This window comes from Vicugna pacos, chromosome 2 (assembly GCF_048564905.1).
Source record: "Vicugna pacos chromosome 2, VicPac4, whole genome shotgun sequence".
Taxonomy (NCBI): Eukaryota; Metazoa; Chordata; class Mammalia; order Artiodactyla; family Camelidae; genus Vicugna; species Vicugna pacos.
Genome location: NC_132988.1, coordinates 68,749,124 through 68,766,310, shown reverse-complemented (window position 1 = coordinate 68,766,310; position 17,187 = coordinate 68,749,124). Strand labels below are relative to the sequence as shown.

The 17,187-nt window shown below is 38.5% G+C and overlaps 1 protein-coding gene across 7 annotated transcripts in view; it reads right to left on the bottom strand.

The window, feature by feature from the left end:
- Positions 1–4,327: 4,327 nt before the first annotated feature.
- Positions 4,328–17,187, bottom strand: part of RUFY3 (RUN and FYVE domain containing 3) — a 74,562-nt gene continuing 61,702 nt past the window's right edge. For 3 of the 7 annotated variants that reach the window (XM_072941045.1, XM_072941009.1, XM_072941027.1), the window contains 6 exons: positions 14,201–14,320; positions 12,853–12,952; positions 11,136–11,200; positions 8,375–8,402; positions 7,533–7,601; positions 4,328–5,786 (listed from right to left, as the gene is read on the bottom strand). In XM_072941045.1, coding sequence (XP_072797146.1) covers positions 5,643–5,786; positions 7,533–7,601; positions 8,375–8,402; positions 11,136–11,200; positions 12,853–12,952; positions 14,201–14,320 — 526 coding nt within the window. In that variant the 3' untranslated portion in view covers positions 4,328–5,642. Of the gene's footprint in view, positions 5,787–6,880; positions 6,950–7,532; positions 7,602–8,374; positions 8,403–11,135; positions 11,201–12,852; positions 12,953–14,200; positions 14,341–15,347; positions 16,821–17,187 lie in introns of those variants that run through there. The other 4 variants (XM_072941018.1, XM_072941032.1, XM_072941043.1 and 1 more) reach the window with 4 other exon arrangements.

Genomic DNA, 17,187 nt, shown 5'->3' with positions numbered 1-17,187 from the left:
CTTATTTGTAGAAGAAATAAGATTAACCTTGAGGGGTTTCCATAGTGTGAGTTTCGCTGATGGTCTTTCAGTGATGTTAATTGACCACCATTGTATTTTGTCTTTTTCGTAACTGGCAGGAACCCTACTTGGAATAAGCTACCTTTAAATAGCATTCCCTCCCCAGTTTAAATCTCTTCTTTCATGGCTTCCAGGTTCTGTGTCAGAATTAGGATGTCCCAGTGAAATGATTTTGAAAGCACCTGGTGATAAAGCATGAAGGTGTGTAGCCAGGGTGGACTGGAATACGGACAGCTCAGTGAAACCCACAAAGATCATGATCCTGACTAAATATGAAGCTTGTGAAACTTTACAAGTCTTCAAAGACTTGTGATCCCAAAGCATAACCAGGTTTTAACTGAAATAAAGAGGCTCTCAACCTTTCTTTCTGCCACTCAACAATGCCATTTGGGAATAAAGACCAAGAGCTAACGAGAAACTGAGTTACTCAGAATTTCTGATAGGCTGGCTGTAATTGCATCCATTTCTTTCCCCCTCAAGAGAGGGGATGGGGGAATGTAAGTGATAATACTGGGCTAATTTTTAACCTGCTCTAATTTACAAAGATAAACTATTTGTGATACACATGATAATTGAATATGAATGATACTCTTGTGCCAGAAAGCACTGCAAAATGGCAGGACAGTACTGCTGCCTGGAGACTTGTGCAGTTTCTCCATCCTAGCTGCCCACTGGAAGCCTGAGTTTTGTTTTTATCATGATTAATTATTAACTCTTAGAATCTGACATCCTCAGCAATTCATACAGATGGTCACTGGTTCTGGTTTGTTTTTTTTTCATCATACAAACCATTTATTTTTTTAAATCAACTGTACTTCAATTAAGAAACAAACAACAACCTATTTAAAATATGGGAAGAACTGAATAGACATTTTTCCAAAAGAGGAAATGCAGATAGCCCACAGGAACATGATAAGTTGCTCAACATCACTAGTATCAGGGAAATGCAAATCAAAATCATAATGACATACCATCTCACACCTGTCAGAATGGCTATCATCAAAAAGAACACAAGTGTTGGCAAGGATGTAGAGAAAAGGGAACACTGTTGGTGGGAATATAAATTGGTGCAGCCACTATGGAAAACAATATGGAGGTTTCTCAAAAACCTAAAAATAGAACCACCATATGGCCCAGCAATTCCATTGCTGGGTATATCCCAGAAAAACAAAAACATTAATTAAAAAAGATACACAAACCCTTCTATTAATAGCATTATTTATAATTGCCAAGATATGGAAGCATCCTAAGTGCACATTAGTAGATGAATAGATAAAGATGTGGTTGGTATATGTATGTAGTGGAATACAACTCACCCATAAAAAAGGATATATTGCCATTTGCAACCCTTCATTCACCTTTTTTTTCCCACTTCAAAAACCAGAATTTTTGTAACTGGCATAAACATTCCCATTGTATCAAAACAAAATACCTAGAAATAAACTTAACCAAGGAAGTTACCTATACTCTGAATACTGTAAAACACTGATGAAGGAAGTTGAAGATGATACAGAAAAGTGGAAAGATACCTTGTGCTCTTGGATTAGAAGAATTGTTATTAAAATGGGCATACTACCCAAAGCAATCTACAGATTCAGTGCAACCCCTACCATGATACTCAATGACATTTTTCACAGAACTAGAACAAATAATTCCAAAATTTATATAGAACCATAAAAGACTCCAAGTTGCCAAAGCAATCTTTTGTAGGGTTTTTTCGTTGTTCTCTTTTCTCATGGTTTGATGACTAGGAAAGTTCCTTTAACATTTGTTGTAAAGCTGGTTTGGTGGTGCTGAGTTCTTTTTAGCTTATGTTTTTCTGTGAAGCTTTTGATTTCTCCATCAGATTTGAATGAGTCTTGCTGGATATTTTTGTAAGTTTTCCCCTTTCATCACTTCAAATATATCACACCACTCCCTTTTGGCCTGGAGAGTTTCTGCTGAAAAATCAGCTGATAACCTAGTGGGAGTTCACTTGTATATTACTTGTTGCTTTTCTGTTGCTCACTGGTTCTATTTTTAACCAAGTTAACATTTCAAGGTGATATGCTATTTTTGAATAAAGGTTGCCTTTTATTCTAGGTGTAGAAATTGTGCTTGTCAGATATTTGATTTCTGATTTGGTGGACTGACTGACATGTTTACAAAAATCTCTTATACAAATGTTAACAAAATCAACTGTCCTCAGGAATGCTGAGAATAAAATAGAAGACCTTAATGATGGACAATCCCCAAGTCAGCAGATATCTAAGAATCATTTAAGATTTGACCTGGGAAAACATCTAGGGGGTTATTAGGCTAAGTTATTTGAAAGATGCTTTACTATAAATCAAAACTTACCACTTCTGAAATATAATTCTTTAAAAAGGCTTACATTTTCTGTTGGCAAAGCTGAAATAAGGCTGTAATATACAGTGGCCCTGTGAGTTTCTTCAGAATCACTAGGACATACCTGGAGTCCTTTCACAGAAGGTAAAATTCCTTATAAGAGTTTCATCATATATTTTTATAACTTGACTGTGAATAACGAATGATCCAAGAACCTTGTGCTGAGCTATAAATCTGGTTTAAAATCCACATGCTGGGGAAAATTCTCAGATTCTATTTGGAAATAAATTACATTTAGGGTGTTCAGTCAAATTCTATTAGGTTAGACCTATAGTTGTTTGGAATATGAAAGCACAGTTTTTTTAAAATTAAACTTTATTTTGGAACAGTTTGGGATATACAAAAATGTTGTAAAAATAGAATTCCTGTATATACCTCACCCAGTTTCCCTGTTGTTGACATCTTGGAATGTATTTGCCGCAACTAACGGTACATTACCATTAACTAAATTCCATACTTCATTCAGATTTTATTAGCTTTTCCCTAATATCTTTTGTTCCAGGATCCCCCATTACATTTAGTCATTGTGTCTCCTTAACCTCACTGTCTTTTTTGTTTTTGATGACCTTGACAGTTTTAAGGAGTACTGGTCAGGTATTCTGTTGGAAGTCCCTCACTTGGAGTTTTCTGAGGTTTTTCTCAGGGTTAGACTGCGGTTATCAGGTTTGGGGACAAAGAACACAAAGGTGTCATGCTCCCTGCATTCATCTTATCAACATGACTTACCACTGACCTTGTGGATTTTGATCACCTGGCAAAAATAGTGTTTGCTAGGTTACTATAAAGTTTCTTTTTTCTTTATCTATATTCCACTTTTTTGAAGCAAGTTACTAAGCACAGCCCTCATTCAGAAGGTGGGGAGGTAAGTTCCACTTTCTTGAAGGAATAGTATCTACATAAATTATTTGGAATTTTTCTGTGTAGGAAATAAGACATTACTCTGCCATTTATTTAATCCTTTATATAATGTGGACTCATGGATATTTATACTTTGGGTAATAATCCTACTCTACATTATTTTGCTTACATTGTTTCAGGTTTACCCACTGGGGGCTATTAGTTTGCTCCTGAATCCCTTTGATATGCCCCAGATCTGGAATCAGCCATTTCTCTAAGCAGCCCTGGCTCCCTTACTGGAGAATGAGATGAGAAACAGCTTTGTAGTAAGTTTTTAAATCAGGAAGTATGAGACATCCAGCTTTGTTCTTTTTCAAGACTGTTTTGGCTATTTAGGCATCCATTGAAGTTCCATATAAATGCTTCTATTTCTGCAAAAAATACTGGGATTTTTGATAAGAGATAACATTGAATCTGTAGATAGTGTTGGGTAATACTGACATCTTAAAGATGTTAAATCTTCCAATTCATGAACATGAGGTGTCTTCCTATTTATTGGTGTATTTATTCTCTTAAAGCAATGTATAGTCTTCAGTGTACAAGTCTTTTGCCTCTGGTTAAGTTTATTTTTAAGTATGCTATTCTTGGTGATGCTATTATAAATGGTGGACAGCACAATTTTTAAGGAAGAAAGGCATAACATTAAGCCACGGTATTCATGACTTGGTGCCCTTGCTTTTGTGGGCAGCTGAACTAGTAACAGATCTTTGTTTAAGGAAAAAAAAAAAGCTAAATAGCTTATGTGCATTTGAAAGTCAAATTTCAAGTGGCTAATTACTTATTCCTTCTTATGTTCCATGAACAGAGCAGCCTCTTTTCAATTTAATTCAAAACTAATTATAAAATAACTTTTGCTGATTTAGGATAATTGCCCACATCATTTGTAGCACCTAGAACAGTGCTGACACATATAGGTGGTCAAAAATACAGAGGGTGAAGAATCATAAATATTTAAAAGGAAAAAAGAGACAACAAACGAGGCTAGAATTATTAGATTTTATTTTTCCCTGGTACTCTTAAAACTCAGCTTCACCAAGTAACAGGCTAGACTTCTGGAATAACAACTCCTTCCTGGGCTGTAACCCTTTTCAGGAGACAGAAGTTATCAAATAGCGTTCCAGGATGCTTCCACCTCAGAATTATAAAGCAGTTACAGAATCGTATCTTCTTAGGTCTTAATTCGAATCAAACAATCTAGACACATGTAACATAATCAAAAGAGCATATACCATTTCTTTCCTTCTCTTGCTGAATGCATTTCCCTCTTTTCCCCCAAAGGGTTTGTTACTAAGAGATGTCTAAGTATTGTACTTTCCAAGAAACCGGTCTACCAGTTCTGATTCCTAGCTTAGAATAAGGGATCCTTTATTTATTAAAGAATTTAATGAATAACCTGAGTTAATTATTCTCAGCCGTGGACAAATTAAGTTTGTTTTACTTTATACCTGACTTAGCTTTGCTTCAAATCTTCTACTTGCAAAAGTCAAACCCTAGCTTTAAAAGTTCTAATTTCCATTATGACCCAAAGAGGAATGAGTGACTGGGGAAGACAGTTGGCTTGTTTTGCAGTAGGAGACTCTGAAAAGGGCAGATATTTACTTTTGAAGTCATCAAGTGAAAAAACGGCAGGTGTTCCTCCTCCTCATGCTGATAATGAAAACACTTGTAGCCAGGACTAGAAAAATTCTGGTCCTAAAACTGTAATATATTATAATATTGCTTTAAGTACATTCAAAATTTATATTACTCTTTAATATTTTTTCCCTGAGTTTGGGTTCACAGTTTGGTAGAGCTACTTTAAAGAAGAGGTAGTCAGTCGGGGTAAAGAGGAAACTTTATGTGTAGCAGCACCTGGGAAAATATGTAACACCCATCATTTCAATTTTAGGTAACATTTATCTTTCCCCCTTGAATCTGCAAATAAAAATAGGGGGAGATGATCATTTTCCTTTTTATCTTCTAAGGACCTTCTCTCCTTTCATATCCACCCCAGTATTATTATCACCAGTCATAAAAATGAATAACCTCTCCAAAGACATGCTATAAAATAAACACTGCAAAGTGGGGTTGTTCAGATTTAGCAGAGAGAGGCTCAACTGAGTAACTTTTATTCATATATTCATTAGAGAAAACGAGCAAAATTTCCGGCACCACCAACCACTGCCTCTTCTCCCTGGACCTGGTTTATTTAAGTCACTCTTAATTAACCCTTGAGTTGATTCTAACGTCTGGGCTCTAGGGGATCCTGACATCTGACACAAGTAGAGACATTTTGGTCTGGCTCTTGGCCTCCAGTCTTACGATGGGCTGGTGGAATACTGTTTCATCAGATGTGTGTGACAGGGATTGCAAACTCGCTCAGGCTTGATACTTGAAGGAAGAGGCAGTTCGTTTGTTGAGCAGGCATTACAGAAGGTTCCTCTGCAGTTCTCACACACATTCTATAAGGAAAAGGGGAAGGCAGGTGGGGAACAGAAGAGCAAGGCATAAAGATGCACAGGATATAAAAGGCCACATATGATAAATGCTCAACGTCTAGTCAAGTACCTACTGAAAGTGTGCTGTGTGCCACACGGTATCTGACCAAACACAGTCTCTACAGAGAAGCACACAGTCTAGTTCTTAGAGCTAAATGAAGAGAAGCATTTCCACAGAATTCAAATGAACAAATACACAAATTGTTTCTCTTTAGAACACTTTCACTTACTATATTCACTTTAAGGTGGGCTAATTCTAAAATTAGTTTTAAAGTACCAAAGCATAGGCAGGAACCTAGCAGTGGGTTGGGTAGCCAGCTTAAGGTGAAAGAATTTGCTGAGCATGATCTGAAAGTAGAATTCCTAAGACACTGGCGTCCTCAATGCCTTCCTGTGATGCCCTCTCTGGAAGCACATCCTCTGGAACATCAGTGCACTGCATCCTGTTTATTGGGAAATCAGTCTCTTTATTAAGCATTTTGAATCTTTAGTGGCCAAGCTAATGGACAGCATTTCGGTCATTATGGCAGTGTCACTGGTAAGGCTGTGATGGGGTGGTGCACACACAGTTCCAAGGGCCCCTGTATAAAGGCTGTGAAGAATAACTGCCCCCATAAATAATGCTACTTTTCCTCAAACAATTCATCTTCCTGAGGGTGCCGTGGAGGGAGGGTGGTCACTTTCATTTGAAAGCCTGAGAGGAATTTTTCTCCGAAATGTTGCCGTTACTTTGAATAGCTAAGAAAAGCCAGGATTAGACTGGCAGCTTCTTCTGTTTTGGAACACATTTTTCTCATTAAAACTTTCAGTTCTATAAAGGCAGTTCATCTTTATTTGATACTGTTAATTTAAGACTAGGTCATATTACAAGTTTGCCTGTTAAAATGCCGCATGATCACAAATGGTGGCATGTTTCCTTTTCCTCTCAGTATTTGTTTCCAACACTCATTAGTCCATAGCATTTCTCAAGCATCTCCTATGCACTGGGCACCATATTTGATGCTGGGGGACCCTACTGTAGCGAGCAAGGCACAGAGCTGGCTGTCAAGGACACTTACTCTTCCTGAATGCTTCCTTCACTCTGCCGACTCAGGATAACACACTGGGAGGGTCCTCAAGCAGAGATCCTTGAGGATCCGAGGGAAAAACAAGTGGTTTGGTGGGGAGAGAGCTCATTTTCCTTTCCAAGGCTGTTTCCCCCAAATTCAAAGAACCCTCCATCCCAAACATGTCTTAACTGTTCTAAGCAGGACAGAGTTCTAGAAGGAGTGGACTTTGTAGGCAAAGTCATGCTGCATTTGAACTTTGAGTAAGTAACTGGGAAAAGTCCTTAATGCCTCTGACCCAAAGTTCTTCATCTGTGAAACGATGGCACAAAGGACATACGCTTAAGAACAGGGACCTGGTCTACACTGTGTTCATTCTTCTTTTTCCAGCAGATGGAATAGCACATTCCACACAGTAGGCGCTCAATGAATATTTGTGCATTCATGTTTATTTTAAATTATATAGTTAATTTGTATTTATTTTAATGGGCGTTTACTGACATGACTTAATAGGGCTGAAAAAAATAGGTACACACCAACTACTTGCTCCTCTTGCTTTCCTCCCCATGCTCTGCACTCTACACAGGCCGCCCCTATTAGCGGGCGGGGCTAGGGTGCAGTGGGCGTCCCTATGAAGAACCTGTTCATTTCTCACCACCGTTACCTTTGTTAGGCTGCAGTCTTCCTGGCACAGCTGACACATCTGGGGCTTTTCAGAGAGCAGCGGCTGATCCTAAACCAGAGTGAGCCAGTTAGTTTCCCTTAGCCCGGGACATTTTTTCAGAATATGCATTTTTTAGTTACACAATATCATCATAGTACAGACCACCTGGAAACTGAAGAAACAGACTACATATAGTCCCACCACCTTAATACAACTCTGCTAATCCTATCAGTATCCTTGGAGCTCTTTTAATTTTTACAATAAAATAACATGCGATTTTATTTATAGAAAGAAAATTCAAGTATATAAACGTAAGAAGTTAAAAAAAAAAGCCCCATTCCTCTTGCCTTACTCTGTCATCAAGAATGGGAAGGAGTAGGCTTCATTTTCTATCCTAATAGATAAATGACAGGGTGACTCACACAGAGTAGCACTTACCGTCTTTCTCATGGGGTTGACATATACCACTGTATTTATATTTCTCTGCCGTTTATGTTTGCTTATTTGTAAGTGATCAAGAAGTATTTTTTTCTCTCCATTTTATGTCAGGGAAAACTAACGGAAAGGGAGGTATGGCGAGTCCCCTTAGGTCTCATAAGTATGTTAAAGAGAATCTCAAATGGGGGAAGTGAAAACTGCTTACTTAGTAAATTGCTCAAAGGGCTGTGCTACTTCCAGTGAGAATTTCAGGCAAATGCATGTTTGTTTAGGACATCCTCAGAAGGATGGACACAGAGGCCTGAATGCATTCATCTACCTCCCTTGCTGCCTTGTTTACAGCTAGGCATGGTCCAGCCAACTCTATAATTTATACAAGATGTTTTAGGATAGGAGACTGTTACCTGTTCATCCACAGGGTGAGACTGCAGCCTACAATGGGAAATTAAGAACAGTAACTAATAGCGACTTATGTTTCCTTTATCATTTCAAAAGCACAGAAAATCAACACCATGATTCTTTTACATTGTTGGGACCAAAGTAATTATTAATGTCCACAACCAAGGGGAGGAAATTTTAGTTGTTAAATCTATTACTAGAATGTGACCCTTGACCTACATAATGGTTTCTGTTTAAAAACAGACTGGAGTTACATTTTATGTTTCCTTTTTACTACCAAGAAAATAGAGTTTATGTTTTCCAACCTGCAAAACTCCCACTGGCTGAGGCCATACGTTGTGATAGCTTTTTTTTTCCTATCCACTATTATGGAAACCTACCCATTATCATATGTCAGGTATTGTCCCTTCTCCCAAGTATTCTTAAAATGTGAACTTTAGCAAATTACTCAGGGAAAGAGTGTGAGTGAGACTGTCACATGAGTACCCGTTCGGGTGGAAGTATTTCATGATACCCAGCTGAGCTAGCCCTGATTTTCCCAACTTGGAACCGAACTCAGGAGAAACAGAACAAGAGGAGGAGCAAGGCCCACTTTCAGTTCTGGGGAAAATGCACCACAGATCTAGCGGTTCCAATTCTCTTTGGCTGAGAGGCAGTGTGACCTCCAGCATGATCGAGTTTTCAGGTGTTTCTTGGGCCACAATCCCAGGAAACCTGGGTGTATCTTAGTATTGTATTTCTGGCCAGGAGAAGCCCTGAAGTGGCTATTAAGTGGTGCAGAGACAAAGGACTTGAAAGCAGAAGCCATGATAATAGAGGCAACTTGGACCTCTCTGTGTGCCTCAGTTTTCTCATCTGTGAGGCAGGAATAGATGGTTAAACTTTTGTAAGGAGAACTGAATTTACAAGGAGACAATGAATGTGACACATTTTTTAAGCTGCAGAGCGCGGAGGTAAGGCAGTGCACTCATCCCTCTGCATCCTCAGGTTCTGCATCCAGGGTGGGTCAAGTCCCCAGGTGTGCAACCCACAAATCAGCGAGCCCATTATACTCATTGTGCTCAGCCATTTTATACAAGGGACTTGAACATCCATGGATTTCTGCATCTGAGGGGGCTCCTGGAACCCCCGATATTGAGGGAGGACTGTACTGTCTTGTATTTCCAGGGCCTAAAATCAGAACATGGCATGTAAGACCCTCCTGAATGTAAGTGACTTGACTTTAGTCTAGAGCGAGGCTCCCTGAAGGGCCCCCTTGAACCCTGGTTAATTGTACAGTCTAGTTCTTTCCCATGGCCTGTGCTAATCTGTAGTGTTAGACGGCCTGTAGTTTAAGGCTGGTCTTGGATCAGACTACGCTCTGTTTGGGAGGAAACTTAAAGGTTTTGGCATCGTTCTGGCCTTGGAGGCAAGGAAGGGCTGTGTAACATAAGCACCTGCACACTCAGCCTCTGTTGGACTGAGTGATTTATCTTCTGCAGCCGCTGGTTTTACTCCAGATGACACATTATCTCATCCTTAGGGCATCCAAGGCTGTTCAGGTACAGCAGCCAAAAATGTATGCTGTACAGTTCTCTCAAAACCCCTCTGTGGTATCTTTTCTTGATAATCATTTGATGATCATCTTTTCGGGGGGGTTGTTGTTATTATAATAGACTTTAATTTTTAGAGCAGTTTTAGGTTCATAGCAAAGTTGAGCAGAAAGAACACAGATTTCTCATATATTCTCTTGGATCTCCGACCCACCCCCTATGTCAACAATCCACACCACAGTGGTACCCGATGTTACAATCATTGAACCTAAACTGACATATCATAAGTCATAGTCTATCTTAGGGTTCACCCTTGGTGCTGTACATTCTATGGGTTTGGATAAATGCATAATGACATGTATCTATCAGTATAGTGCCATACAGAGTATCTTCACTGTCCTAAAAAATCCTCTGTGCTCCACCTATCCGTCCATTCATATCACCTAACCCCTGGCAACCACTGTCTCAATGGCTTTGCTTTTTCCAGAATGTCATATAGTTGGACCACCTTCATTTTTAATGCAGTGGCATTATGTAATATTTTGTTATATTTCTACCTGCTAAAACAATTGTTAAAAGTCAACTTCCGTGAAATGGCCCCCATGCTCTTCATAGTAAGCAAATGAGATGAAGAGTTCAGAAAAAGGAATAAAGATAAACTGTTTGAAACCCTTAAAGGAAAAAAAAAAAATAAGGGAAATTAGAGGCTTTATTTGAAACATAGCTTCCTTTCACTTAGCACTTTGCACATAGGTGGAAACATGCTCAGGTGCACTTAAGAACCTAAGAAATGCTATGACTTGTGCTTCATTCACTTGTGCTGCTGACCCTGTAAAGGTCAGCTTAGAAATAATCTTTAAGTGACAACGGATTAACCAGGGAAGTCAGGACAGCCTGATCACCTTCCTTCTAAAGTGGACTAAATGGGTTTGGTTTAATTTGTGTTATCTAGAATGTGAAAATGAATATATATATACTCATGTATGACTGAAAAATTGTGTTCTGCACCAGAAATTGACACAATATTGTAAACTGACTATATAACTCAATAAAAAAAATTTGTTTTATCTAGTTTTTTATTTGTTCACTTCCCCCTTCAAAATGTCTTTCTGGAATATTAATACTGCAGATCACTGTACGGTCTGTGTCACTGCTAAAGCACATCAGAAGCTCCCTTCCCTACTACCCCAACATAACTTTGTATCTTAGTTAGTAATACTTTTTTACCAAATACCTGTGGCTTTCTTCTAGGGGCTTTTTTAGTTTACCATTTTCCTCTTGAATTTTGTGTTTCCCATCCTGCCAAAAGAAAACAGTCCCAATTTATTCATTATTCAGAATGCTAAACAATGACGTTGCTACAGACATTTTCTTCTGTGTTGTCTTAGCTTAGGTATAAAGCTAAATAGCTTTTTTTTTTAATTAGGGAAGGAATTTAACTTTCAAAATATTTTCCTTCATTCTTTGTTCTAAGTAGTTTCTTAATACATTCTCATAGAGTTTACAACAAATGATTTTCAGAGTAGATATTTTCTTTAATTATTGAGATTCAAAAGAAATTCAGAATGTATCCTATTTACTTACAAAGTGGGCTCAAGGTATCAGTTACTTCTTAAGAGAAAAAATAAACACCCACCCCTCCCCCCAGCTGAGCTCTGGACAACTGGTGACACCAGGCATGGCTGTATCCAGCAGACTGTGTCACCCTCTAGACACGCAGCCAAGTAGTTGCCTTGACAACTTCTACAGCGTATACAACTCAAGGGGTTTTCTACTCTGAATGACCAATGTAAAGTTCCAGACTGTGTTTCTACCAATGTTCTTAAGCCCTGCCTGGGCCATTTCTAGGGACAAAGTCTTTCTGTGGCACACACACTGCTGTCTGCTCTGAACTGCTTGCCCATCAGCCTCCAAAAGCAGAACGCATGTTCTTAGACCACTCCTGGAAACCCCTGCACTGCAGGCTGATTCAAGATTGAGAAATCTAAGGCGTCACTGGAAAAACAGGGTAAGATAGGCCAAGATTTTAAGTAAATCTCTGCAAGCCCTTTTAAGCAGATTTTATGTTTGCTAAACTAATAAAGACAGCCTGCCACAGAGAGAATGGTACTTTGCACACGTTAAATCAGCGGTAATGAGTACTATGTAATATGTTTCCATTTACCACTTTCCTATCCTCCAGCAAATTAGCAGCTCACTCTCTAGAAATTTTAAGTAAGAAGTTTATAAATTTGTCCTGCTTTGTTATATATAATATTTACAAAAAAGGTAATTTTTCCCCTTGTGGTTTGTCTTTGACAGAAAAAGTATTTCATGCTTTCCTGATTTATTATTTCAAGAGGCTGGCTTCTGTTTCCTGGGTCCCAGAGACGACCTTAAATCAGTTTTAGCTCCTTCACCACTACAGGTCTCTCTCCTGAGACTGTTCCTGCTGTTTAAACCCCTCTACATTACTTTCTCTTCCCCAAGCCTAGTTCCCTCTTTTTCTGATTTTCCCAAGAGAAGTACCCTGAGTATGCTAAAACTGAAAACTTCATAATCTGAAAAAGGTGCACAGAATCAAACCCACATCTAAGACAACTCTGTTAAAGGGGAATTCAGGGTTGGGGAGGGGTTATTATAACATATTACTAAAAATATTAGCCAGCAGAAGTCCAAGAAACAGTTATTTTTGTTAAAATACCAAAATGATCTTACTTAACAAATTGAAAGGAATAAGAGGGTCACTGGAAATCATGGTTATTGATCCTGTTTTCCAAATGAAATCAAGTTAGAGGGTGTCCCGGGGGCACTCAGAATCGAGCGTCTATGTGTCCACTCCAGCTCTTGCCGGCCGTCTACATACTCGAGGCCTTAGCTATTAAGCACTTGTTCCAGGAGAGAAAACGGTCCGGCCCATCAAGGTAGCCTCTAAAACTTAAGTAAATGAACAAGGGAATAACAAATATTACCATTTTGGGTTCTTGCTTCTGGGAACCCTTCCCTGGGCTGCTCCTGTGGTTTTGTAACCTTCTTTCTCTTTCCTGTTTTAGTTCTAACTCAAGCTGGTTCCTGGGATAGGTAGGAGAGGAAAAGGGTGAAAATTTTGATTTCTGTACTCATATTTTCTAAAGAATGCCAGACCCTTTTCTTAGAGTTCAATAAATAAGTTTTAATACTTGATTAATAAAAAGTTACCAGATATAGATGGACAACCAGGTTTTAAAGTACTAAAATATAATACAATGAAACCAATAGCTCTAAAATACATTCCGGGGAGCTGGGGGGAAGGTATAGCTCAGTGGTAGAGTGCGTGCTCAGCATGCACAAGGTCCTGGGTTCAATCCCCAGTACCTCCATTTAAAAAATAAATAAATAAACAAAACTACCCCACCTCCGCTCTAAAAAAAAAAAACACCCAAAACATTCAACATGTTTAATCCTCCTTAGATGATTAAGAATGTACTTCAGGATCTCCCAGTGCCTGAGGGGTCACCACTCTGAATATCAACATTTAATATTAAATCTTAATGAAGAGTGTGGTCAACTGAATGACAATTAGTAGGACTTACTACACTGAAAGATAGTATTTACTAATCTTTAGCAAGATACAGTATGAAAGTGTTGACACCACAGTCCATTTACATATTAATTAGCTGGTCTCTCTTTACAATTATGTAGCCAATCCCCAGCGATACTCTCTACCACTGGCGTCCTTAGTAGCCGTGTGCTTTTATATCCAACAACACAGTCTGATTTGTTTGAAGTCAGTGCTTTAGGTACAGAAGGGAGTCTCATCTGAGAGAGAGTACGGAAAAGTGGTTAAGGGCTTGGAGTCAGAGTGAAATAGGCTTTTAATTTTGGGTGTTACTACTTATTAGCTTAACTGTGTGAATTTGGACAATTTCAGCCCTCTAAGCTTTAATTCCATCTAAAATGAGGGCAAAAGGATCACCTACAAATAGGTGACAGGGAGATGCTAGGAGAGAATGCACATGAAATGCTTAGTAAAGTCTTCGGCACATGGTAAGAATTCAGGAACTCCCAACTGTGATTATTAGTGTTGTGTCGGCTGTTAATTCTCCTACTCCTCATTTATCTGGGATCTTGGGTTCCAATTTCCTAATTCTTTGATGGCAAAGGATGTTGACAAGATTTGGGGAATGCTGATGTATCTGAAGCTTTCTGAATTCTAATTCTGGACAAAGGGCATGGGAGAGACAGAACGCACACGGCTGGCTCAGGAGACCCCCTTCTGATGCTGTCAGGCCTTAGCACTTCCCGCGACCACCCTGCCCGCTACAGCCGCCCTCTCTTCACCGCTGCCTGGTGAGCTCCTCCACTTCCAGCTGCAGACTGTTGATCTTGTCTCCGAAGTCCTGCTTGAAGAGCCGGTTGTCCAACTCAGCAGACTGACGGCCTCGCTCAGCCTGGCGCAATCTGGATGTGAGCCATAGGAACTTGTGATAAAAAACAAAAGCCATGGTGGGGAGAAAGACCAAGTTCACAACACAAAATAAAATAACCCAAGGAAGAAGGCAGGGAGAGACAGAAAGAGGGAAAAAAAAAAAAAAACTTTGCAGGCCACAGGAAGAAATTATAGGGGAAAAAAGATGATGAAGAAACAAATTTGTCTAAAAAAAGCAAGATGCAGGTGAACCAGGCAGAGGAAAAGTTGATTTTCCATTTTTTTTTTATTCTAGTACTACGGTTTACAGCCATTAGATGATAAACAATAAAACATCACTTTTTAGAAAATCCATATCCAAAGCCAACCTCAAGTACACAGTAATTAAAGTCAAATCCACTTTTCTGTTTGTTTTTATTTCCTAATATGTTTGGTACTTTATATTTCTATTTTACACTCATAACTGGAACTTGCAAATGGGCAACTACCTTCTTACAGGTGGAATTAAAACATTTTTAACATTTTCCTGGTCCCTTCCCTAAATCACACATTAATATTGAATCATCAGACATTATACATCAACCTTTATTCAGGCTTCAAATTTTTACATAAAGAAAAGCCTTTGTCAGAGTTTGGCCATCTCTTTCCTTTTCCATTTCTACCGAGTGGCGTGTGACAAACAATTCAGCACTGGGCCTGCCTAAGCTTCCTGCCCAGACTCTGTGGAAGATTCTGATGAATGTTTTCTCCTACATATCCTATAACTTTGCACCTGTAAAGAAGCATGTTCGAAGGTGAAATGTCTGGGCCTATATATGATAGAATTTGGAAGCATGCTATGTGTACTCATTAAAATACTTTATTTTGGTGTTTGAGTACACCCTTCAAATGCTTATAGAAGAGGCAACTCACCACCATAGAAGGTTGATGAAGTAAGAATAGGTGCAAAATTATAAGCGCTAACTAAGTTTAAAAGCACAGGATCTTCCATGAGGTTGGTCAGATGCTCTTTGCAAAGTCAAGTCTGCAAGGACCTGGAAAAACACACATAAAATCTATCTTACTCTCTTAATTCTGGTTTTTCCAAGAAGACAGTAAAGAATTTCAAGAGCTGGAAGCAAAGGGGCTATCTTTGACCCCGTCTAAGCAGCTGAAATGCTGCAAATCCTATCAGAATGAGAAAAAAGGAAAAAATTTTGCCAAGATTTTTTGAAGGAATATAGGCTTATGTAAAGACTGTCCCCCCTAAATCAAAAGTCATTAAAAAAAATCGAAGTATTTATAGGAGTATTACAATGTAAAGCCTGGAAACGGTTAGATCTGTGGTCACTTAGGAATAAAAGTCCCACTAATTACTGTCTACGGACACCCACTGGGAATCTTTATTTTTAGACTAAATAATAATAATAATGAATATAAGTTTATCAATTTCCTACTCTGAAATGGTTTTCTAGTAATTAGACTGTTATTTTCCTAAAAACTTGAGCAAATCTCCAAATGAACAAAAAGTAACAGAAACTCTTAAATAAATGTAGCTGGCAAGAAACGAGAGGCAGGAAGCCATCATTCAAGTCTATGCCTTGTCGTCTTTACTCCAAAAGGAAAAGCAGGATAGATCTGAAAAATGTGTAGCTTTTTTTTTTTTTTTAAATAGGAGAGGAGTGTTTTTAATTAGAATTGTTCTCTCTGAGCTACCTCAACAGGAAGTGGAATTGCAGGAAGATGGCAGAGGTAGAAGATGACAAACATTAGAGGGCTTTCCCAAGGTTCCACATTATTGTGTTATCATAAGTTACCTAACCACTAACTTTATCCCTATGACTTTAAAGAAATGTAAGGACGCTGTTTCCCCTTCCCCAAAGTCACTAAGGCAAAAAAGTTGCAAGCAATCTTGGCTACTGAGAATAGAACTGTAGTGAAATACTAAGTACTTGTCCTTGGCTTGGGGATTAAACCTAGGTAACAAAAGTGAAAAGGGGTCACGGCCTAAGAGACACAGAGCTACTTCAGAGCCCGAGACCAACGGTAGTCACCTCTCATTACATCGCAATGGCAGAACAGGCTCACGGACACAGACATCGCACCTAAAAACTGGTATTGTCGGGGACTGGGTTGTAAAAGCATCGATCATATATGTACAGAGCTTCAATTCCCTAGGATTTTTTTTAATGGTGTGTTTATTTTATTGGGCAACTCAGAAGTAATTTCTCAAAGTTTACTTGGCATTTAATGAAGAATTTATGCTGAATTTTCTAACTCTGGGGAGAAAATGAAGAAGGAAAAATAAAAACACAGCCTATATATCAAACTTCTTTTGTTTTTTAAGTCCAGCCAATTCAAAGTCAATTTTTGGTGACATTTTATATAGAATCAGAGCATAAATGCAATAACTTTCTGATTTCTTCCCTTTACGATTAAGTTGTGACATCCAACTTGCGAGGTGACCAGCTGCAAAATGCCTAATGATGTTTTGGGATCAGTTTATTTGCTGCACTATTTAAGGTCTTTGCCTGTTTCACCAAATCCTTTTCACTATATTAATAAAATAAAAAATAAAAATGGAGTGAAAGGGGAATGAGAAAATGAATAAGTAGGAAAGACAAAAATAGCAAGAGAATAAGTCAGCTTATTCCTTGAAGAGATAAGTCATTACTTTAGGTCTGTTTGCTTTAAATGCTAAGACAAAAATCCATTGAAAAATAATCTGACACATTTCAAAAACATAATTCATGGACAGTAAAGTTGATTTTTTAAATCATAAACATGTAACTGCTATGAGCAACCACTTAGATAGCTTCCTACTTTTTTTAAACTTTTAAAAAAGCTTATTTAAAATTCACCTAAAATCAGCCAAACAAGAGGTTTCAAGCTTGTTCATTAATTTGCAATTAACTTTTGA